The sequence below is a fragment of the Canis lupus genome, chromosome 29, assembly GCF_048164855.1.
Source record: "Canis lupus baileyi chromosome 29, mCanLup2.hap1, whole genome shotgun sequence".
Classification (NCBI taxonomy): Eukaryota; Metazoa; Chordata; class Mammalia; order Carnivora; family Canidae; genus Canis; species Canis lupus.
In genome coordinates this window covers 27,280,180-27,304,647 of record NC_132866.1, presented here as the reverse complement: position 1 = coordinate 27,304,647, position 24,468 = coordinate 27,280,180, and the positions used below count along the sequence as shown (strand labels likewise).

The window sequence follows — 24,468 nt, the reverse complement described above, 5'->3', positions numbered from 1 at the left end:
TGACAAGCCTTGCTGTTTTTTACCTTTTGCATTTCGATCTATAGTCCATGTAGAATTAATGTCTGGTGTGAGGTAGAGGACAGAATTCAGTTTTTGTTTTTTTAAATCCAGTTGATCCAATGTCATTTATTGAAAGGATTATTCTTTCTCTTATCCATTGTAGGGTCACTTTTGCCATGTACCACCTGTTTATATATATCCATGGGACAGTTCTAGGACTCATTTCTGTTCCATTGTTCTGTTTATTCTTGTGCCAGTATCATACTTTCTTAATTACTATATTTTTATACCAGTTCTTGATATCTGATAGTCTATGTCCTTTAGCTCCCCACCCCCCTTAAGATTGCATTAGCTATTCTCGGCCCTTTGTATTTCTATATATATTGGAATCCGCTTTGTCACTGTTCATGAAGCATACTGCTCTGATTTTTATTGGCATTGCATTGAATCTCTGAGTTTGGGTAAGTATTAAGATCATAACACTATTGAGTTCTACAATTAGAAAATGGTGTAGCCATGAAATGGTATATCTTTCCATTTATTAGGATCTTTAATTTCTGTGTAGAGGTCTTTGTACATTTTTTGTTTATTCCTAGGTATTTGGTTTTTTAGATGTTGGGTTTTTTTTTGTTGTTGTTGTTGTTTAGATGATTTTTTTTTAAGATTTTATTTATTTATTCATAGAGACACAGAGAGAGAATGAGAGGCAGAGACACAGGCAGAGGGAGAAGCAGGCTCCATGCAGAGAGCCTGATGTGGGACTCGATCCAGGGTCTCCAGGATCACGCCCCAGGCTGCAGGAGACACTAAACCGCTGCGCCACCGGGGCTGCCCCTAGATGATGTTTTAAAATTTTAATACTCTATTTGTTGCTGATAGTGCAAAGGTTTTTAATCTGAGGTCCATGGTCCCCATTCAAGATATAGATACATGCAAGTACTTTTTTCTGAAAGATCTATAATTTTCATCTGAATCTGATTCCCATTGAGGGCAATAACAGCAAAGATTAAAGACCACTGTAGTGGTTTCACTTAGAGTGGATTGAACTAGGGAGGATGGAATAGACAGAGGCAGGCAGAGAGGCCACTTAAAGGCTGTGTAATAGTCCAGGCAAGAAGCCATCTGGGCTTGAGCCAGGGCGGTAAGTATGAAAGAAGGAAAGACATTTAAGGAATATTCTTGAGATAGAATGAATCAGGTTTGCCTGGAGTGGAATAAGAGAAATAAAGAGTAAAAAAAGGCATCAGACTGTTGGCGGCAATTACCTAAAGAGAAGGTTGTCATAGCATAGGGAAAAATGAATATTTGGTGGATAAAGATATTGGAATAGTCCCTAATTTTAACAAGGAGACTAAATTTAAGATATATTCATATAGATAAAAATGGGCATATGGATATAATATTTGAGATTTGCCTTGGGATTTGGAAGGTGGAAAGCTGGCTGATGGGAATTCATTATGTACTCTTCTATACTGTGTATTTAAAAGTATCCATAATAACAGGTTAAAAGAGAAAGATTATCCACTTAGAGAGTGAGCCAAGTTGAAGTTCTCAGGACCACTCAGCTCCACTTCATATGTGATAGAGAGATCAGGATTCTTCTAAACATTGTATTTGGTTTTTGAGTAATTTCATGTCACTATCTTGTATTGGGAACACTGTTTTATCAAGATTAGCCAGATAAGGAAGCTCAAAGCTACAGAGGCTTTTCATGCTAGCTGAGATAGGCTAAGTGCTTGGATGTGGCTAGGAGTTAAGGGGAGGAAATTTAGCTAGGCAGATGGAACATGGCATTTATTGGCAACTCAACCGGATTTGTGGACTCAGGGAAGTTTTGCAAGGGCAAGATATTCTTTCAGGGGGAGAATAGTGACAAGGAGTCTGGGTGCAGATATTCTGGGGAGATCCAGATAGGCAGACAGCATCAGTAAGTACTGAAAACAGGTAGCAAGGACCCTGATTAAAGTTTGGGATCAAAAATCAAACTGGAATACTCAGCAAGGAACTAAAGAATTCATTCATTCAGTTCATTTAATCATTCAGCCTGTAATTAGTGCCCACTACAGTTGTCCTATACTTTACTATTGTAAATTATTTGGAAAACATGTTAAAATATAGTGCAGATTCTCAGCCCCTTTCCCTCCATTTAATTTGGTAGGTCTCAAGAATCTGCATTTTTTTTTAAGGTTTTTATTTATTTACTCATGAGAGAGACAGAGAGAGGTAGAGACACAGGAAGAGGGAGAAGCAGGCTCCCTGCAAGGAGCCTGATGTGGGACTCAATCCTGGACCCCAGGATCATGCCCTGAGCCAAAGGCAGATGCTCAACCCCTGAGCCACCCAGGCATCCCAAGAATCTGCATGTTTAACAAGCATCTCAGTGTTTCTGATACAGATATTTCTCAGATTAGGTTTGACAAAATGTCTAGTCCACTGTGTCCTGGCCAATGTATCAGCAAAGAGGGAGTGGGGGTATATTGTGGCTAGAACCAATGTAAAAAGTGAAGCCTTGTACCTGGGGAACATAGCAGGAAGGAGCTGAGCTAACTGAAATCAAGAGTGAAGGCAAACCTGAAAAAAAAAAAAAAGTGAAGGCAGATGGTAATCATTTTATAATACAATATATAAGTATTAAATAAACATATTGTACACCTTAAACTTGCACAATTGTATATGCCAGTTATATCTCAGTAGAGCTGGGGAAAAAAGAGTGAAAGCAGAGTGACACAAACTTCATTGCAGAGGCTTGGAATTTCTTCGAATTCTAAAGGATTAGTAGTAGCTTTCTAAAAAGAATTTATTCTGAGGGCTAAGTGTTTGCAGTTGGAGAAATTGGTGACCTATGGGGCCAGAAAAATAAGGTATGCCATTTACAAGAGGTATATCTAGTAGAAGAACAATAGCAACATCCCAAAATATGGACATTCTAGGTATGTTAAAATTACATCACAGTACAACTGGTAGTCCCTCCTGATGCTGTGAAAATACTGTGGATAGTTCTGATGTTACTTTTATTGTTAATATTTTATGACCCTATCACATATTTGAGAATAAAAGACAACAGACAACCTCACCAGTTATTTGTTTTTAAGGATTTATTTATTAGAGAGAGAGCATGAGTTTGAGGAGGGGCAGAAGGAGAGGGAAACACAGAATCTCCAGCAGACCCCTGGCTGATCAGGGATCCTGTCTTGGAGCTCGATCTCACCACCCTGAGATCATGACCTAAGCTAAAATCAAGAGTCAGATGCTTAACCAACTGAGCCACCCAGGTGCCCCACACCAGTTGCTTTATAGACCTCTTAAGGAGAAGTAATGTCAAGGAGTGAAGGAAAATTTTTGAGGAATCAGTGAAGTGTTGCTTATAGCAACAAGGCATAACTAAATGGAGGGAAATTTATGAGGAAAGATTAGTCTCTGTTATAGTTACATAGTCTGGAGTTCTTTTAAGCAAGGGCCTCAACCTGACCGCAAGTGACAGTCACACAGGCACAGATTGTCTGGTCAGTTAGAAATTCTGTCTTTTTTTTTTTTTTTTTTTAAGATTTTATTTATTTATTCATGAGACACACAGAAAGAGAGAGAGAGAGGCAGAGACAGGCAGAGGGAGAAGTAGGCTCCATGCAGGAAGCCTGATGTGGGACTTGATCCCAGGTCTCCAGGATCACGCCCTGGGCTGAAGGCGGTGCTAAACCGCTGAGCCACCGGGCTGCCCTGAAAATGTCTTTTTATCTCTATCACTTGGATCATCATTACCATCCCCCACAGCATCTTTAAAATAGAAGACATAATTTGATACAATTAAATGAGGTAAATGTGATGGTGCTTTCTAGGCCATAAGGATATGGTGGTGGTGGTGGTGGTGGTACTTTTACAACAAATCTCTAACATAGAATAGTTTAAGCAGACTTCCAAGGTTTATTGAATAGGCATTCCACCCTTATTCCATTTTACTTTTTACATGTACATTTATTTATGCTTGCTGTTGCAAGTTCAGACTTTTTATTAACATCCAGTAAAATTGAGGGTTTTTTAGTCTATAGGTCTCAGAATTTTAATAGATGTAATTATATTTAACTACTACCACGATCAGGTTAAAGAACAGTTCGTTACCCCTCCCCGAACTCCCTTGTACTATATTTCCCCCACCCCGTGTCTAACTTGTAGGAGCTGATTTGTTCTCCCTTATTTTAGTTTTAACTTTTTGAGAATGTTATATAAATGAAATCATACAATATGTAATCTTTTGCTCTTCTTTCACTGAGCACAATGCCCTTGAGATAGATTTGTTCAAGTTGTTGCGTATTTCCTGTTCCTTTTTATTGTTTAGTAGAATTGTTTAGTAGAATCCATTGAATGGATTGTATCACATTTTGTTTATACATTTACCTGTTGAAGGACATGTGAAGTGTTTCTGGTTTTTGGGGACTATAAATAGAGCTGCTTTATATACTTGTGTATAGGTTTTGTGTGATGTAAATTTTTATTTCTGTAGGGTAAATAACCCAGGAGTGGAGTTGCTGGATCATATGGTAAGCGTATGTTTAACTTTATAAGAAACTGCCACACTATTTTCAAGAGTGACTATACCATTTTTATTAAATTGAAGAATAATTGACATACAAATTATATTAGTTTCAGGTGTACAATGTAGTGATTTGATATTTACATAAATTACAATGTGGTCGCCACAATAAATCTAATTGCAGTCCGTCACAATACAAAGTTATTATAGTTTAAGTGACTATATTCCCTATTGCTGTACATTACATCCCTTTGCCTTATTTATTTTATAACTGGAAGATTGTACCTAATCCCCTTCCCCTATTTCATCTGTGGCTGTACTGTTTTGTATTTCTGCAGCAATGTATGAAAGTTATGGTTGCTCACTATTTTTTATTTTAGCCATTTGAATAGACGTATAGTAGTATCTTATTGCGGTTTTATTTATTTTTATTTTTATTTTTTTTAAAGATTTTATTTATTTATTCATGAGAGGCAGAGAGAGAGAGAGAGAGAGAGAGAGAGAGGCAGGCAGGCAGAGGGAGAAGCAGGCTCCATGCAGGGAGCCCGACCTGGGACTCGATCCCAGGTCTCCAGGATCATGCCCTGGGCCGAAGGCATCGCCAAACAGCTGAGCAGATGGGGCTGCCCCTTATTGCGGTTTTAATTTGCATTTCCCTAATGAATGCCTCAGTTCTTGATGATTTTATCTGTTGGGATCAAATACAAAAGATAGTCCCCATCAGAAGAATCAGAAGAAAAAAAAAAAAAAGAAGAATCAGAAGAATGGTCATCAGAATATGCCTTACATTTAGCATTCTATGAAAGATATTCTGTGAATATTTATTTATTAAGATTTTTATTTATTTGAGAGAGACAGAGATCACGAGCTGCGGGGAAGGGCATAGGGAGAGGCAAACTGAGCAGGGAGCTGGATGCGGGACTCGATCCCAGGACCCTGGGATTATGACCTTAGCCAAAGGCAGACACTTAACCAACTGAGCCACCCAGGCGCCCCTCTGTAATTGTTTTAAAAAGGAGCTTGTGCTAATAAATCTTCGTGGTTCTTAATTAAGAGTGAGATACTGTGAAATCTATAAAGTCTCAAGTAAGCCCTGTGACAAAATGAGAGAGTATTTTTTTTCTGGTGGCCTTAGGTCTTCTATAAAACACTTGTAGATTTTATTAAACTGAGGAGATAAGCAAATGAAAAATAAAAATATCTGGTCAACCTATAATTTTTAAAATAAAGCAAAATAAGTGAGAAACACTTGTCGTCATGATCAACATTCACCGATTTCCTAATTCTGGTAGCATAGGTCAGTGGTATGATTTTTAATAACTTGCTTATTCAGAAAAATAACTTAGATAAAGGAAAGGAGGATATTCCCTTGAGTAATAATATTTGACCCTCTCCTGCTTCTTCTCTTTTCTTTATAAATCATCTCAAGCAGCAGTCTGTATTTTAAGAAGCAAACCAAGTACTGCTAATTAAATGGTTAGTGTTTATTTTAGTTGATTATTAGCTTGAGGTCAAATTTGTTTCATGAGTAAATATGGAAGAGTTATGGGTTTTTTTACACTTTGGACAAATGCTTGCTGATCTTTGGTATGTTACTCTATTTCTTGAAGCTGGAATGTAATTTCCTTATTTTTTAATTTTTTTTTAAAAAAGTACTTTATTCATGAGAGACGCAGAGAGAGAGGCAGAGACACAGGCAGAGGGAGAAGCAGGCTTCTTGCTGGGAGCCCGACGTGGGACTTGATCCTGAGTCTCCAGGATCACGCCCTGGGCTGAAGGTGGCGCTAAACTGCTGAGGCCACCCGGGCTGCCCTGTAATTTCCTTATTTTTAATGACTGTAGAAGTTTACAGTTACTGACTCTTTGTTTTGATGTTAGTAGGCATGTGAGTACTTTTCTTTGTTACCAAGTCCTCAGTTAGGAAATAGCTTCCTGATTATAACTTATTTTCCTGGGAAAATATAGTCCACTTTGAAGCAGTTTCCAGTAATATATTGCTGCAGAAATAGACTGTCAAGTAATGGCTCCAGTGTAATTTAGAAAAGGTGACTTAAAGTAGAAGAACATTGATGCATCTGTTTTTCAAATTGCAGTTAATTATAATGACAGCTTATAAGATCTACTTCATTCTCTCTTGGACTCTTGCCTACATATACAAATTTTATATGAGATTTGAGTTAAGAATGGACAATTTTTAAAAAGATTTATTTTGTTTTATTTATTTTTTTTTGAAAGAGAGTATGCACTTGCATGAGATGGGGAGGGCAAAGAAAGAGGGAGAATCTTAAGCAGGCTCCATGCCCAGTGGGGAGTCTGCCAGGGGCTCAATCTCAGAACCCTGAGATTATGACCTGAGCTGAAATCAAGAGTTGGACTCTTAACTGACTGAGCCACCCCAGCACCCTTATTTATTTATTTGAGAGAGAGAGAGAGCTGGGGGAGGAGCAGAGGGAGAGAGGGAATCTCAAGATGATTCCCTGCTGAGCACGGAGCCCCACATGGGGCTCCATCCCAGGACCCTGATATGACCTGAGCTGAAATCAGTCAGATGCCCAACCAACTGAGCCACCCAGGTGTCCCAAGAATGGACAGTTTAAAAGTTATCCAAGTGAATTAGTTGAAAAGAATCCTGGTTATCAAATCATACTTGTAAAGGTTTTTCACACCCTCCAGTGATATCCAGCTTTGACATTTTGAAAATGAGAATGATGCTTCAGTTTTTATCAGAGTTTGAGAATAGAAACTCTTTATGTAGGTATGTGTCATCTTTGATTATATGGTAATGTTCTGAATATCCCTTTACCCAACACTTTTAGCTTTTTACTGCATCAGTAAATTATATGATCCTTGTTCTGTTCATAGGTGGTCATGTTAAATGTTTCTTTTTTTTTTTTTTTAAAGATTGTATTTATTTATTCATAGAGATGCAGGGAGAGAAAGAGGCAGAGACACAGGCAGAGGGAGAAGCAGGCTCCCCGCAGAGAGCCTGACGTGGGACTTGATCCTGGGTCTCCAGGATCACGCCCTGGGCTGCAGGTGGCGCTAAACCGCTGCGCCACCGGGGCTGCCCTTGTTAAATGTTTCTTAAGTATTCTTAAATGTGTTTTACCAATATTTATGGAAAAATATAATCTTTGAAAGTGTTCATGTTAAAAAGAATTAGAAATGATGTTAACTTCATTTGGGCCTATTTCTCTTGCAATGTGTCCTTAAAGTGTAGGCACAGTATATAAGAATTCATGCGTAGAGGATCAACTGAGACTTTGATTTAAATATATTATAAATTATACATGGAAAGCTGCATAAGATGCTACTTTTTTTTTTTTCAAAGAAGCTTCTTTAAATGGTTCTGTTAAGTGTAGGAATGTTCTGATGATTATCTTTTTAATTAAAATGAGAAATCTTTGTTTAAAGTGGCATTCTTTTTTTACGGCCTGTTACAGTCTCTGTAACAATCATTTCTTAAGTCTGAACGTTTTATTTCCAGGAATCCATTTATATAAAACTATGTTTAGACTTAATTAAGGAACGATTCTTACAAAGCTTGTAAATAGCCAGGGAAAAAGGGACCGAAAATAAAACTGACATTCACATTTAACAAAATGATTGTTACAAGGTATGTAATAAGCTATAAAAATACAATAAATCCCTTTTTATAAGAGTTCATATTTTTTGATCCTTGTTTTCAAGGGTATTTAAGAAAAATATCAAAGCTCTGCAAAGTGACATCTGTTTTACTGAATGGGCTAGTGATTACTTTTTTCTATAACAGTACAGGAGTTCTACCTGTCTTCTTGGTGTGTTTTCCTTGAAATACTTGTAAGCAGTGTAGGTTAGAATGTAAATTTTATGTTGTGCTACAGTGAAAACAAGACCTGGTTCCCATCTCACACTACTTTGTAGAAGTCATATAATATTAGGCAAGTTGCTTAACTTCTCTAAGTCTCATTTTCTTCATCTGGAAAACAGAGATAATAATGCTCTTCCTACTTCAAAGAGCTGTTATGGAGACTAACTTAAACTATTGTAGTGAAAATATTTTAGAAATTCTATAGGACTGTGAACATCCAAGCTATGATTCTTTATGACCTTGGGTGGTGATTGTAATAGTAGTCGTAACAGCAGTAATATTGATAGCAGACACTTAAAGCTCAATATGTACCAAGCTAGTTTCCTAGGCATTTGTCATTTATTAACTCATTTGATCCTCTCATCTTATTAGGTATGTATTATTATTATCCCTGATTTATAAATGTGGAAAGTGAGGCACAAAGAGGTTATTTACTCAAGATCATGCAGTTGAGGAATATGGTTTTTTTTTTTTTTTTTTTTGAGGAATATGGTTTTGAAGAGGGTAAGGATGGTATCAATCTTTTTTCAAATCTATAGAAAAATAGCAAGAAAAACATAATGATATACCTCTTCACCTGGATTGACCAGTTGTTTACATCTTGCCACCTTGAGTTTTCTTTCTCTGTATGACTGTACTTGTATTTTTACATCATTTGAGCATTGTAGACATCTTTATTTCACTTTCAACATATATTTCCTTTTTTTTTTTTTTTTTAATTTATTTATGATAGTCACACATACACAGGCAGAGGGAGAAGCAGGCTCCATGCACCGGGAACCCAACGTGGGATTCGATCCTGGGTCTCCAGGATCGTGCCCTGGGCCAAAGGCAGGCGCTAAACCGCTGCGCCACCCAGGGATCCCTCAACATATATTTCCTAAGAATAAGAGCATCGTCTTTCATAACCACAGTGCAAGATATCACTCAGGAAATTTAATAGTGATAACATTTTATTATTCAATATACAGTTCATATTCATATTTCCCTAATTGTCCAGTGATTTCCTTTATAGCTTCTTCTTCTAAACTCCATTTTGTATGTGTGTTGTGGGATACAATGACATTATATATAGTTATGTCTCTTTAGTCTCTTTTAATTTATAACAGTTCCCTAGTCTTTTTTTTTTTTTTTCGTGAAATTGACATTTGAAGAGTGCAGGCTAGTTTTTACAGAATGTCTCTTTTGAATTTGTCTAATTATTTCTCCATCATTATTAGATGCAGGTTAAAAAAATTTGGCAGGAATACATGTTGTGATTTCTTTCTCAGTGCATTCCATGAGAAGGTACATCATGTCAATTTGTTCCTTTATTGGTGATACTAGGTTTGATCATTTTATTAAGGTGTATTTGTAATTAATAAGTGCCTAGTGGAGTGAAATTTGGAAACTGTAAATATCCTACTTCTTAGCACTGTTTATCCCTATAGTTTTAATATCCATTGATGATGATTCTTCTGTGGTAGTTGTAAAATTAGCCCATTTATCCTTATGCCGTTCCAAATCATTTTTTCTTTCTGCATGACTGAAACGGTGACTTTTTTTTTTTAAGTTTTTATTTATTTATTCATGAGAGACAGAGAGAGAGAAAGAGAGAGAGAGAGAGAGAGAGAGAGGCAAAGACACAGGCAGAGGGAGAAGCAGGCTCCATGCAGAGAGCCTGACGTGGGACTTGATCCTGGGTCTCCAGGATCAGGCCCTGGGCTGAAGGCCGTGCTAAACTGCTGAGCCACCTGGGCTGCCCCATGGTGACTGTTTTATATTTGGGGAAGATACTGTGTAGACTTCATCACTTTTACTTTTATTTTTGTTTTTGAACTTAGACTAATTAAATGTACATTTTATATTCTAATTTGCAAGTTATATGTTTTATAATTTTTATCTTTAGTAGAAAAGTCTAAAGCTGCGAATTAGGTTCAGTTTTTAAAGGCTTGTGGTAGTACAAACTGCATCAGGATTTCCTGGAACGTTTGTATTTTCCATTCAGTAGACCTGGGGTGGGGCCTGAAAATTTGCATTTCTAGTTTCCAGATGCTGCTGCTGGTTGTGGGACCACAGGTTGAGTGCTATGGTGGCTTTTATAGGCCAATCAAGTCAGCATTTTGCTCATAATAATTTGGGCTCTTTTACACTTGTTAGGTTTCTCTGGTAGACATGAGAGTAGTGTGGATATAGAATAGTGGAATAAGTTGAAGTTTGCATTAGTTAATTTTTTTGTTTCAAGTTTCTATTTAAATTCTACTTAGTTACATACATATCAGGTAATATTGGCTTCAGGAGGAAGTTTGTATTAATCTTTTTAAAAGATTTACTTATTTATTTATTTATTTATTTATTTATTTATTTATTTATTTATTTATTTTTTATGATAGTCACAGAGAGAGAGAGAGAGAGGCAGAGACACAGGCAGAGGGAGAAGCAGGCTCCATGCACCGGGAGCCCGACGTGGGATTCGATCCCGGGTCTCTGGGATCGCGCCCTGGGCCAAAGGCAGGCGCCAAACCGCTGCGCCACCCAGGGATCCCAGATTTTATTTATTTATTCATGAGAGACACATACAGAGAGAGGCAGAGACACAGACAGAGAAAGAAGCAGGCTTCATGCCGGGAACCCAGTGTGGGACTCGATCTTGGGACTCCAGGATCACACCCTGGGCCAAAGGCAGGCCCCAGCCGTTGAGCCACCCAGGCATCCGAAGTATTAGCTAATTTTGATAAATGTTGGAAGAATTGTGGGAATTGGCTTCTATTGGCTATAATTGGCTACTATTACTGAATAGGATCTCATTAACCTGGCTAATCCTGTATTGACTGTATTGTAATAAAAAAGGCTATAGGCTATTTAAAAGCTTATTGTGACATTTATGGTTGTTGAATTTTCTTTATTTTACTTAATGAAACACTGATCCCTTAGTTTTGATGGAATTAGATGACTAGTGGTCTGTTTGGGCTTTCATATCTTAAGTGATCTCTGCATACATTTCAGCAATTTGGTCTGTTAAGTCTGTGCAATTAGTAAAGTAAGTGGAATGTTTGTTATGTCATAGAGATATTTTCACTTTTACGGAATTTGGCCAGTCAGCTCTCTTCCCTTGCTTCCATTAGAAATACTTTTAAACGTCAGAGAGAAAAGGATGACCTTAATATTTGCTTTCCAGGCTAAATCCCAGCTTTGAAGCAGTTATTTCCTTCCGAATAAAAAGTTTAATTTCACGCCCTGATTAGTGCTAGTATGTGCAGGTGGATATTTATTTTATGCAGCTAAACTGATCTGCTTTTGCAAATTACTTGCCAGTCAGCAGAGCTATAATTTCTTATGAGTAGTTGGTGGTAAATTATAGTTCTCATTAGTAAGTTTTGTGTGTGTGTGTATGTGTGTGTGTGTGTGTGTTTAAGTATGTATTTATGAAGTGAGTGGGAATCAGTCACCATATTTTGGCTGGTCTAGGATTGAACTAATAGCTTTTTTTCAAAGGCTCCAGGATTGATGAATTTGAACAGTCCCAATTAATTATGTAAAGCAGTAGGAAAGAGTGAGATCTTGGTTTCACTTAATGTGAAAATCTACTCAGGACCTAGGAAGAGTGATGCTTGGTGAAAAAGATCAAAGAATAGATTATCTTTCTTACTGAGAAATGGAATATATTGTAGTTAAAATTTGAGTGTATAGAAAGGCTTAAAAGTAAGGAGATAAACTGAAGATTTTGAGATAGTACATTATTGAACTCATTTTTTTTTTAAGATTTTATTTATTTATGAGAGACACACAGAGAGAGGCAGAGACATAGGCAAAGGGAGATGCATATGCAGGCTCCCTGCAAAGAGCCAGATGTGGGACTCGATCCTCGAATCCTGGGATCACGCCCTGAGCTGAAGGCAGGCACTCAACTGCTGAGCCACCAGGCATCCCTGAACTCAATTTTTAATTTTTTAATTGAAGCCATGAAGTTTTAAATTTTAAATTTTTATTTATTTTGTTTGTTTTTTGAGTAGGCTCCACACCAAATGTGGGACTTGAACTCACAATCATGAGATTAAGAGTCATAATGCTCTACCCACTGAGCCAGCCAGGTGCCCCCCATTTAAAAATTTTTTATCTTTAAAAATTTAATTTAGTATTTATTTATCTATTTTAAAAAAATATTTTATTTATTTATTCATAAGAGAGAGAGAGAGAGAGGCAGAGACATAGAAGAAGCAGGCTTCTCTCAGGGAGCCCAGTGTGGGACTTGATCCCTGGACAGAAGGCCGATGCTCAACTGCTGAGCCACCCAGGCATCCCTAATTTAGTTTTTATTTTTATTTATTTAATTTTATTCTTATTTTTATTTTTTAAAAATATTTTATTTATTCATTTATGAGAGAGAGAGAGAGAGAGGCAGAGACATAGGCAGAGGGAGAAGCAGGCTCCTCACAAGGAGCCCGACCCAGGACTGGATCCTGGACCCCAGGATCATGCCCTGAGCCAAAGGCTGATGCTCAACCACTGAGACACCCAGGTGTCCCTATTTTTATTTGTTTTAAAGTGAGACTGACTTTTGTTGTACTTGGATTAAGAAAGAGTGATGAATCAGAGGTAAATTTCTATTTCCTTCATAAGTGGGCCAATTATTTGCCTTAACTAAAATATCAAATCTGTGTGGGGTCATAGGCTTTAAGAGTCTGCAGGTATCATCTAATTAAAGATTTCATAATCTTTTTTAATCATGGACCTCACTAAAAATCTTTTGTATGTCATGAGATACTCTCCCTACATATTGTGTACAAAACACAGACACAATTTTTTTATTTTTATTTTTATTTATTTAGGATAGTCACAGAGAGAGAGAGAGATCGAGAGAGAGAGAGAGAGAGGCAGAGACATAGGCAGAGGGAGAAGCAGGCTCCATGCACTGGGAGCCCGACGTGGGATTCAATCCCAGGTCTCCAGGATCGCGCCCTGGGCCAAAGGCAGGAGCCAAACCGCTGCGCCACCCAGGGATCCCCCACACACACAATTTTATGAGGTTCAGGGATCAATGAATCCTATTCCTGGATCCTCGATTGAGACCCTGATCGAGCCTTATTTTAATGTTATTATATAATATATTTTAATGAAAAATCTTCTGTGGTTGGTCATTATTTCAATATAACTAGTTCTGACTTTTAATAAGAGTATGACTATCAGATCTGAGGTTTATCATAAAATGTCATTTTGAGAAGCCAATGAAATGTTGAATATGTTATTTTGTAGTGTTAGGAAAAATGGCACCGAAATGACTTGGCTAGTGATTATCAAAAATCCCACAGGATGTCCTGTTCTTAATTTTCTCATTCCCTTAGCCACCCAGGCAAGCAGCCATAATTTATCCCTGTCTATGATGATGGAATTTTACTTGTCAGGGATATATGGAGAGATACACTTAAAGCCTTTGATTGCTGGCCTTACTGATATTTCCAAGATCTTTCCATTTTTATTACTTTTATTAAAGAAATAGTATATATATATAAAAAAGAAATAGTATGACAAAGCAAATGCCCAGCAAGGACAGTTTACCCCAATGAGTGCACTTTATATCTAAGAGTATTTGGAAAACACTTTTCTGTCAAGGTCAGCTGTAAACACTTGTCACCATGTTCAGTTATTTATACTGTACAGTCCTGGGAGGACTGGGAAACATCATTTTCTCTTTTTCTTCATTCCCTTAAGTTATCAGCATTGGTAATGCTGTCCACTTGGTTAGCTCATTCAAGAAACTAGTTCATTATCATTTTAGATTACTTTGGGTAAAAACTTTGTTTGGATCATAAAGTATGACTCCTTCCTATTAAAAACTAGCAAACAGAGACCCAAAGAGGTCATGTGCCTTGCCCCAATTTAACAGTTGATGACAGCCGGTATTAGAGCCCTCGTTTTCCTTATCCAAACCTAGTTGGTGCTCTTTTGACTTATTTGTTGTTTCCTCCACTGGAGGGATTATGATTGATAGATGAAGTGTGTGTGTCAGTACTTCTTGGACTTAAGAGAACCTTTTCTACAGTCATGAGCAGAATCTCATATTTTCAACTAGAAGCTTTATAGTTTTATCTTTTATATTTAGAACTTTAGTCTCTCTAGAATTGATTTTTGTGTTTGATGTGAGGAAGGGGTTCCATTTCATTTTTATCCATATGGATTTCCAATGCCCCCCAGCACCATCTATTGGAAGAATATGTTATCTACATATTCTTCCAATAGAAGAGTGATCTGCTGTGCTCCCTCCATCATAATTTATGTTCTTACATGTATTGATTTGTTTTTGGACTCATTATTTTGTTCTCTTATGTATTTATCCCAGTGTCAGAATCATACAGCCTTATTCATGTAGCTTTATAATAAGCTGTGATATATGGTAGTTAAGTTCTCATACCTTGTGTTTCTTCAGGAGTTGGTTATTTGTGGCTTTTTATACCTTCATAAATATTAGATAACATGTCAAGTTCAACAACAGCAACATAAAGTCAAACAGTAATAAACCCACTGATGTTTGATTTAATTATTGATAGAAGCTGAAATATCAAGTTATTTTAAAAGTATTTATTTTTGGATGTGTGAAACATGTAATATAATACAGAATTTAAAAAGTAGAAAAGGATATATATCAGAAAACTTTCTTACCCATTTTTTTTAAAGATTTTATTTATTTATTCATGAGAGACAAAGAGAGGCAGAGACATAGGCAGCTCCTCTCCCTCCACTTAATTTGGTAGGTCTCAAGAATCTGCATTTTTTTTTTTAAGGATTTTATTTATTTATTCATGAGAGAGACAGAGAGAGGCAGAGACACAGGCAGAGGGAGAAGCAGGCTCCATGCAGGGAACCCAGTGTGGGACTTGATCCCAGGACCACGGGATCATGCCCTGAGCTAAAGGCAGACTCTCAACCACTGAGCCACACAGGCATCCCCAGGCTTCCCTTTCTTACCCATTTCTTATCATTCAGTTTCCCTCCCCAGAGGCTACCATTTTTTCTCATATCTTATTATTTTGCCAGGTTTATATTTTATTTTATTTTATTTTATTTTATTTTATTTTATTTTATTTATTTTATTTTATTTTATTTTATTTTATTTTATTTTATTTTATTTTATTTTATTTTATTTTAAGATTTTATTCATTTATTCATGAGAGACACAGAGAGAGAGAGAGGGAGAGGCAGGCTCCATGCAAGGAGCCCGATGTGGGACTTGATCCCAGGACTCCAGGATCACGCCCTGGGCTGAAGGCAGGCACCAAATCGCTGAGCCAACCAGGGATCCCCTTTTGCAAGGTTTTTAAAGTAATTTTTCTAGGACTCAACTAGAGACACCTAAAATTAGTTAAATACTAAATTTTGATAACCTTTGGCCAGGGAAATGGCTTTTTTTTTTTTATGTTAATAGCAATGGGATTTAATGAAAGAACATTTTGCTTGTTGAGTTAGACCATTTAATAAGCATTTGACCCTTAGATAAATCTAGCGTTTCTTAGTTCTTAGTTCTGGGGCCTCTCCCATTTCTTCTCATAGTTTCTTCCTAGGTGATTTCATCTGTTTCCTTGGTTTTCCACAGTTTCAGTTACCTGTGGTCAATTCTTCCTTCTGATATGTTGTCAGAAGATCAGTAGTAGCCCAGCACTACCTCAAAATGCCTACATAATTCACCTCACTTCATCTTATCACATATGCATTTTGTCCTCTTACAGTATCACAAGAAGGGTGAGTACAGTACAAGAAGATGTTTTGAAAGAGAAAACATTAACATACCTGTTATAGTGTATTGTTATAATTGTTCTATTTTATTACTAGTTATTTGTTAATATCTTACTATGCCTAATTTATAAACTAAACTTAAAGGTATATATGTATAGGAGAAAGCATAGTATAGATAGGGTTTCAGGCATGCACTGAAGGTCTTGGAATGTTTTCTTTTTTTTTTTTTTTGGAATGTTTTCACCATGGTAAGTGGCGGGGGCTACTATACCATCTGTGCTGATGACTCCTAATATACCAGTGATACCAACTCATCCTTTTATTCTGACCCCTAGATTTATATATTTAACTTACTATCCACTTGAATGTTGCATAGTCATTTCCAAAATAGATCTCAAAATCTTCCACTTCTCTCTGCATTTACTACCATCAACTTACTATAAATTATTGTTTTTCTTTTTTTTCAATTTTTCTTTAAATTCCATTAATTAACATAATGTATTATTAGTTTCAGAGATAGTGGTCAGTGATTCGTCAGTCTTATATAATATCCAGTGCTCATTATTATCACATGCCCCTCCTTAATGCGTTTCACCTGATACTCCATCCCTCTCCCCCGTCCCCTCCAGCAACCCTCAGTTTGTTTCCATGATTAAGAGTCTCTTGTGGTTTGTCTCCCTCTCTGATTTCATCTTGTTTTATATTTTCCTCTCTTCCCGCATGATCCTCTGTTATCTTTCTTAAATTCCACATGATTGATATCCTATGATAATTGTCTGATTGACTTATTACCCTCAGCATCATACCCCCTATCTAGTTCCATCCACGTTGTTGCAAATGGCAAGATTTCATTTTTTTTGATGGTTGAGTGGTATTCCATTGTATACATATGTCACTCTTCAGCCATTCATCAGTCAGTGGACATTGGGCTCTTTCCATAGTTTTGTTATTGTGGACATTGCTCCTATAAACATTGGGGTGCAGATTCCCTTTTAGATGACTAATTTGTATCTTTAGAGTAAATACCCAGTAGTGCAACTGCCAGGCCATCGGGTAGCTCTATTTTCAAGTTTTGGAGAACTTTCATACTGTTTTCCAGAATGGCTAGGCTACACCAGCTTGCATTCCCACCAGCAGTGTAAGAGGGTTTCCCTTTCCATGCATCCTCGCCAACATCTATCATTTCCTGACTTGTTAATTTTGGCCACTCTGACTGGTGTGAGGTGGTATCTCATTGTGGTTTTGATCTGTATTTCCCTGATGCCAAGTGATGTTGAACATTTTTTTTTTTTATGTGTCTTTTGGCTATTTGTATATCTCCTGTGGAAAAATATCTGTTCAAGTCTTCTGCCCATTTCTTGGTTATTTGTTCTTTGGGTGTTGAGTTTGGTAAGTTCTTTATAGATTTTGGATAGTAGCCCTTTATCTGATAAGACATTTGCAAATATCTTTTCCCATTCTTTCAGTTGTCTTTTGGCTTTGTTGACTGTTTCCTTTGCTGTGCAAAAGATTTTTATCTTGGTGAAATCAAGATAGTTCATTTTTACCTTGTTTCCCTTGCCTTTGGAGACATGTCTAACAAGAAGTTGCTGTGGCCAAGATCACAGAAGTTGCTGCCTATGTTCCCTAGGATTTTGATGGATTCTTGTCTCACATTTAGGTCTTCATCCATTTTGAGTCTATTTTTGTTTATGGTATAAGGAAATGGTTGGTTTTGTTCTTCTGCATGTGGCTGTCCAATTATTTCAACATTTGCTGAAAAGACTAGACTGTCTTTTCTCTATTAAATATTCTTTAGTGCTTTGTTGAAGATTAGTTGACCATAGAGTTGAGGGCCCATTTCTGGGTTTTCTTTTCTGTTTTTTGTGCCAGTACCATACGGTCTTTATGATTATAGCTTTGTAATAGAGCTTGAAGTCCAGAATTGTGATGCCACCAGGTTTGATTTTCTTTTTCAACATTCCTTTGGCTATTTGGAGTCTTTTTTGGTTCCATACAGATTTTAGGATGGTTTGTTCCAGCTCTGTGAAAAAAAGTTGGTGGTATTTTGGTAGGGATTGCATTGAATTGCTCTGGGTAGCATAGACATTTTAACAGTATTTGTTCTTCCAACCCGTGAGCATGGAACATTTTTCCATTTCTTTGTGTCTTCTTTAATTTCTTTCATGAATGTTTTGTAGTATTCTGAGTACATATCCTTTGCCTCTTTGGTTAGGGTTATTCCTAAGTATCTTACGGTTTTTGGTGCAATTGTAAATGGGATCGACTCTTTAATTTCTCTTCTGTCTCATTGTTATTGTATAGAAATACAACTGATTTCTGCGCATTGATTTTATATCCTGCCACTTTGCTGAGTTCCAGCAATTTTAGGGTGAAGTCTTTTGGGTTTTCCACATAGAGTATCATGTTATCTGTGAAGAGTGAGAGTTTGACTTCTTTGCCAATTTGGAGGCCTTTTATTTCTTTTTTGTTGTCTTATTGCTGAGGCTAGGACTTTTAGTACTATGTTGAAGAACAGTGGATATCCCTGCTGTGTTCCTGATCTTAGGGGAAAAGCTCTGTTTTTCTCTCTTTTTTTTTTTTTTAAAGATTTTTATTTATTTATTCATAGAGACACAGGGAGAAGCAAGCTCCACGCAGAGAGCCTGATGTGGGACTCCATCCCGGGTCTCCAGGATCACGCCGTGGGCTGCAGGTGGCGCTTAACCGCTGCGCCACTGGGGCTGCCCTCTATTTTTCTCTATTGAGAATGATGTTTGCTGTGGGCTTTTCATATATGGCTTTTATGATATGGGTATGTTCCCTCTATCCCTACACTGTGAAGAGTTTTAATCAGGAAAGGATGCTATACTTTGTCAGCTGCTTTTCATATATCTATTGAGATGATCCTATGGTTCTTGTCCTTTTATTAATGTAGTGTATCACGTTGATTGATTTGAGGATATTGAACCATTCTTGCAGCCCAGGAATAAATCCCACTTAGTTGTTGGTTGTGGTGAGTAATCCTTTTTTTTTTTTTTTTTTTGAGTAATCCTTTTCATGTACTGTTAGATCCTATTGGCTAGTATCTTGGTGAAGATTTTTGCATCCATGTTCATCAGGGATATTGGTCTGTAATTCTCCTTTTTGGGTCTTTGGTTTTGGGATCAAGGTAATGCTGGCCCCAGAAAGAGTTTGGAAGTTTTCCTTCCATTTCTATTTTTTGAAACAGCTTACATTATAATATAATGTCCTTCCTCATCTCTTATTACAGTCTCTGGTTTAAAATCTAATTTGTCTGATAAGAATTGCCACCCCAGCTTTCTTTTGATGTCCATTAGCATGATAAATGGTTTTCCACCTCCTCACTTGAAAAATGGAGGTGTCAAAAAAAAAATAAATATGGAGGTGTCTTTGGGTCTAAAATGATTTCTTGCAGACAGCATATCAATGGGTCTTGCTTCTTTATCCAGTCTGATACCCTATGTCTTTTGGTTGGGGCATTTAGCCCATTTACATTAAGAGTAACTATTAAAAGTATGAGTTTAGTGCCATTGTATTACCTATAAAGTCACTGTTTCTGTATATTGTCTCTGTTCCTTTCTGGTCTGTGTTACTTTGGGGCTCACTCTTTGCTTAAAAGATCCTTTTTAATATTTCTTGCAGGGCTGGTTTAGTAATCACAAATTCTTTTAGTTTCTGTTTGTCCTGGAACCTTTTTTATCTATCCTTCTATTTTGAATGACAGCCTAGCTGGATACAATATTCTTGGCTGCATATTTTTCTCATTTAGCACCCTGAATATATCATGCCATTCCTTCTGGCCTGGTGGATCTCTCCAGATAGGTCTGCTGCCAGTCTAACGTTTCTGTCCTTGTAGGTTACAGACCTCTTGTCATGAGCTGCTTTCAGAATTTTCTCTTTGAGATTTGCAAGTTTCACTATTATATGTTGGGGGTGTTGACCTATTTTTATTGGTTGGGGGTGTGTTTGTGTGCCTCCTTTTTTTTTTTTTTTTTCCAGATTTTATTTTTAAGTAATCCCGACATCCCACATGGGCCTCAAACTTACAACCCTGAGGAGTCACATGCTCTATCGTCAAAGCCAGGTGGGCACTCCATTACTTTTAATGTATAATATTTTTCTAACTATTATAATCATTAAATCCAATTTCCATAAGGAGTCCTAGTGATCTTTCAAAAATCTAAATATAAAACTTTTCATTATCTTTTCTTTGCACTTAGGCCACGCAGGATAAACCTGACTTTTGTTCTGCCAGGCAGATCTGGTTCTTCCTACCTCTTTCACTATCTAATGCCAGTACTCCCACTCTTCAATTATGGTCTAGTTACACTGGCATTTTGCCAAACTCTTGGCAAGACAACTATAAAGCGTTTTTGTTTACTGTTTTCTTTGACCCTGGTTTTTTACTTAAATCCTTATTGTATCTTTTGTGTCTCAGTTCAGATGTCAGCTCCTTAGAGACTATCCTAACTAAAGCAAATACTCTTCCACTGTTGTTTCAACTAGAAAATAAACTACATGCAGGTAAAGTTTTAATTGTTTTGCTCTCCAGTATATCTCAGTGCATGGCACATGTTAGGCAGCAAATAAATATGTATAAAATCATTTATCTTCCATATTTCTCATCTTCCAAAATGGAGGTAATGGTAAATAGCCCATCCTACCTCATGAAGTCTATTTTAGACTCCTCAGAGTAAATAAGTCTTGATATTACTGCTTTAGTTTTGATGTCCCATATAACTTTGAATAATTGAGCTTTCTTTTGTTTTTTTCAAGGCATTAGAACAGATTTGAGAAAGTAAAAATTTTAAAATCCTGTCACCCTACATGACCACTTTTTTGAACTTCATTTATTTATTTATTTTTTAAAACACTTGTAAGGGGGCAGCCCGGATGGCTCAGTGGTTTAGCTCCACCTTCAGCCCAGGGTGTGATCCTGGAGACCAGGGATCGAATCCCACATCAGGTTCCCTGCATGGAGCCTGCTTCTCCCTCTGCCTGTGTCTCTGCCTCCCCCCCTCCGTCTTAAATAAATAAATAAATAAATAAATAAATAAATAAATAAATCTTAAAAAATAAAAAAAAATAAAACACTTGTAACGATTTATATACTATCTCTTTTCTAATTTTTCTGTCCCTAGCAACTTCCAAACATTTTTCAAGTGATCACATCAGGTAGAACACAGTAACTTTATACTTTTGAAGTCATGTGGGTAATTCAAATGTGTATTTGGATGCTTGTGTGAAAAGAGGTAAATATAAATGGTTCTACATCATATTGAGAAATTGTACTCTTGATTATTAAAGTTTTTTTTTTTAAGATTTTATTTATTCATGAGAGATACAGAAAGAGAGGTAAGAGGCACAGGCTGAGGGAGAAGCAGATCCCATGCAGGGAGCCTGATGTAGGACTCGATCCTGGGGTTCCGGGATCACACCCTGAGCCAAAGGCTCAGCTCAACATCTGAGGCACCCATGCATCCCTGATTATTAAAGTTTTAATGAACATTTTGCCTAGAGAAATTTTCCTGAAACTATCTGTATATAACCAGGATTTCTTGATATGGCATGCAATCTGATTTATATTTAAAACAACTTGAAGAAGTCACTATTTATCCTATATGCCAACTATAGCTCCTGCCGTATAAAATATTAAGAAAATATTAAATACTTTAAGTTTTTTTAGTTTCTGTTTGTTCTGGAACCTTTTTATCTATTAAATATTATAACACTTGGGCAGCCCCGGTGGTGCAGCAGTTTAGCACTGCCTGCAGCCCAGGGCGTGATCCTGGAGACCCTGGATCAAGTCCCACGTCAGGCTCTCTGCATGGAGCCTGCTTCTCTCTCTGCTTCTCTCTCTCTCTGTGTGTCTCTATGAATAAATAAATAAAATCTTTAAAAAAGTATTATAACACTTGAGGAATTAGGTTAGATTAAAGTAATACTTGAAGAATTAGGTTTGGAAAATCATGTAATTTGAAGCCCTTGGAACATATCTTTGGATTAGAAGTGTATTCAAGTGGGTGAACTACTTTTTTGAAATTTATTATTTTGGAGTGTATAAAGAGACTACCCGTTGGAACTAGAGACTAATCATTTGAAACATCTCGTCTTTGGAACTAAAGACCTAATTTGCTAGCAAATGGAATTTATAATACTAAAACATGGTACTGCCCACATTGTCCTGAGTCAATTGTTATGATTAATACCAAAAGGAAAATTACCTTTGTTTCTTAGCATGATTTCAGCCCTCCTAGTTCAAGCATCACAAAGTAGAACCCCTTCTTGTTCACCAGGTGTAAGTTGGAACTGATTCAGGGACTCTATAAAAATGGCAAGGTTGACATGTGCCTTATTTTGCTAAATTCTTTAAAAACAAATCCAAGTGATCTTAATTGTTCCTGCTTCTGCAGAAGACATGATAATTATGTGAGAATTGATAGTTATGTGAGGAGAGGTGTTAGCTAACACTACAATGGCAGTCATATTGCAATATAAAAAGTCTCATCAATATTTTGTAGATCTTAAACTTATACAATGTTATATGTTAATTATATCACAATTAAAAATAAATAAATCCAAGTATCTTGTTATTTAGAACAGTGGCCTAACCAGAAAATAATTTTGAGTACCCATCGGTAGGTATTTTTATTTGTTAAGTTACAAATTGCAAATTGTATTCATGCATTACTATCATTAGCTATTATATCAAGGCACAGTATATATACTTACAGCAGGGTATGTGCATTATATATACTTTCTGGATATAAATTGTGAGTAGTGTATATACATGCATATAAATAGTGTACATAAATTCATATTTTAGATGGTTACTTTGATATTGTCTTTGGCTCGCTTTTTTCATGTATGGTTAGTATAGTATTTTTATCTTGTAAAGTGACTAGTGAAGGGCTCCTGCAAGGAATTAGAGGATTACTTGACAGTTTATTTAACACTAGGTTCTTTTCTTTTTTCTTTTCTTTTCTTTTCTTTTCTTTTCTTTTCTTTTCTTTTCTTTTCTTTCTTTTCTCTTTTCTTTTTTCTTTTCTTTTCTTTTCTTTTCTTTTCTTTTCTTTTCTTTTCTTTTCTTTTCTTTCTTTTCTTTTCTTTTCTTTTCTTTCTTTTCTTTTCTTTTCTTTTCTTTTCTTTTCTTTTCTTTTCTTTTCTTTTCTTTTCTTTTCTTTTCTTTTCTTTTCTTTTCTTTCTTCTTATATTCTTAAATCCTGAACACTACAGTTTTTTGCAGTATGTTAAAAGAATAAATGGGAGTTGGGGGGGGGCGCTCTTTCTAACCTGTTTGTGTTGTGGACTCCCAGTCTCCCTTCCTTCCCAGTTTACAAGTTACATTTGGGCATCTAACATCAGATCAAATGAGGGAACTAGTGTCAATCTATATTATAAAAATCAAGATATTTTTTTAAAGCTAAATTAATTTGAATAAAAACCTTTCCCTTCTGAAGGGATCTGAAAGGATTATCTTGCTTATCACCTGGCATGTGTACAACTCACTTTGGGAAACAACTGGCCTAACACAACTGGCCTAATTGTGGCAGAATTGAGTTCTTTGCCTTTTTTCACATTCTCTTCAAATTTCATACATCATTGAAAGGCACTTGAATGAGAAAACTAATCCTTAGAAGAAGCATTACCAGTATACTACATTGTATAGTATGTCCTTCTAAAACTAACTGTGTGCCTAGGATTTTGTACCTAGGTCTTCCTTTATTCTAAAGATTTTATGGAATATGGACATTGTTTAGTGGGACAAAGGGAGATATTTTCATCTCAGTTCAATTTGGAAGAACTTTAGAAATCACTGCATTATATCTTGGAGCATGAGAGTACATATAGATCTCCTACACATATATGAAATTCTTACACTTACACTTTTGTACTTTTTGCATCAGACAACTGGCTGGGCTTGTGAATTCCACTTTGCTTCTAATAATGGTCACTAGTTTATTCCTGAGATAAGAGCTTTTGTCTCTTTAAAGACTCAGTTACCTAGTATCAAAGGTAAAGCTAAAAGCAGGTTCTTCCTCTAATCTTCTTTCCACAAAACACATAGAGATCATAGACTTAGTTATGAGTAAAACAAAAGCAAACTACCTCTTTCTTTAGGAGCAGAGAGGAGAAATAAGGAAGTCCCTAGCCCAGACGGAGTAAGGGTTAAAATTCTTACCACTCTTGACAGGGTACAACACATTCCTGAGAAGAGTGGTAGGGACATGTCCCAGTAGCCTGTAAGTCCCTATGGAGTACATGGCTAGACATGTCAGATCAGGGCAGGAATAGCAATTCCACCACTGAGTTCCAGCAGGTGTAACAGCAGTAGCACAGATCTGAATGCATGTCAGCTCATAGCCGACTGCCCTGGAGATGA

General features: G+C 36.6%; 1 protein-coding gene across 10 annotated transcripts in view; it reads left to right on the top strand.

Moving 5' to 3' along the window:
• The window catches only part of BTRC (beta-transducin repeat containing E3 ubiquitin protein ligase), a 185,906-nt gene that overhangs the window by 12,727 nt on the left and 148,711 nt on the right, over positions 1–24,468 (top strand). For 4 of the 10 annotated variants that reach the window (XM_072805624.1, XM_072805619.1, XM_072805627.1 and 1 more), the window contains exon 2: positions 4,496–4,532. The exons of the other annotated variants lie outside the window; for them this stretch is intronic. In XM_072805624.1, the coding sequence (XP_072661725.1) occupies positions 4,530–4,532 (3 nt within the window). In that variant the 5' untranslated portion in view covers positions 4,496–4,529. The remainder of the gene's footprint in view (positions 1–4,495; positions 4,533–24,468) is intronic. 10 annotated transcript variants of the gene reach the window in all.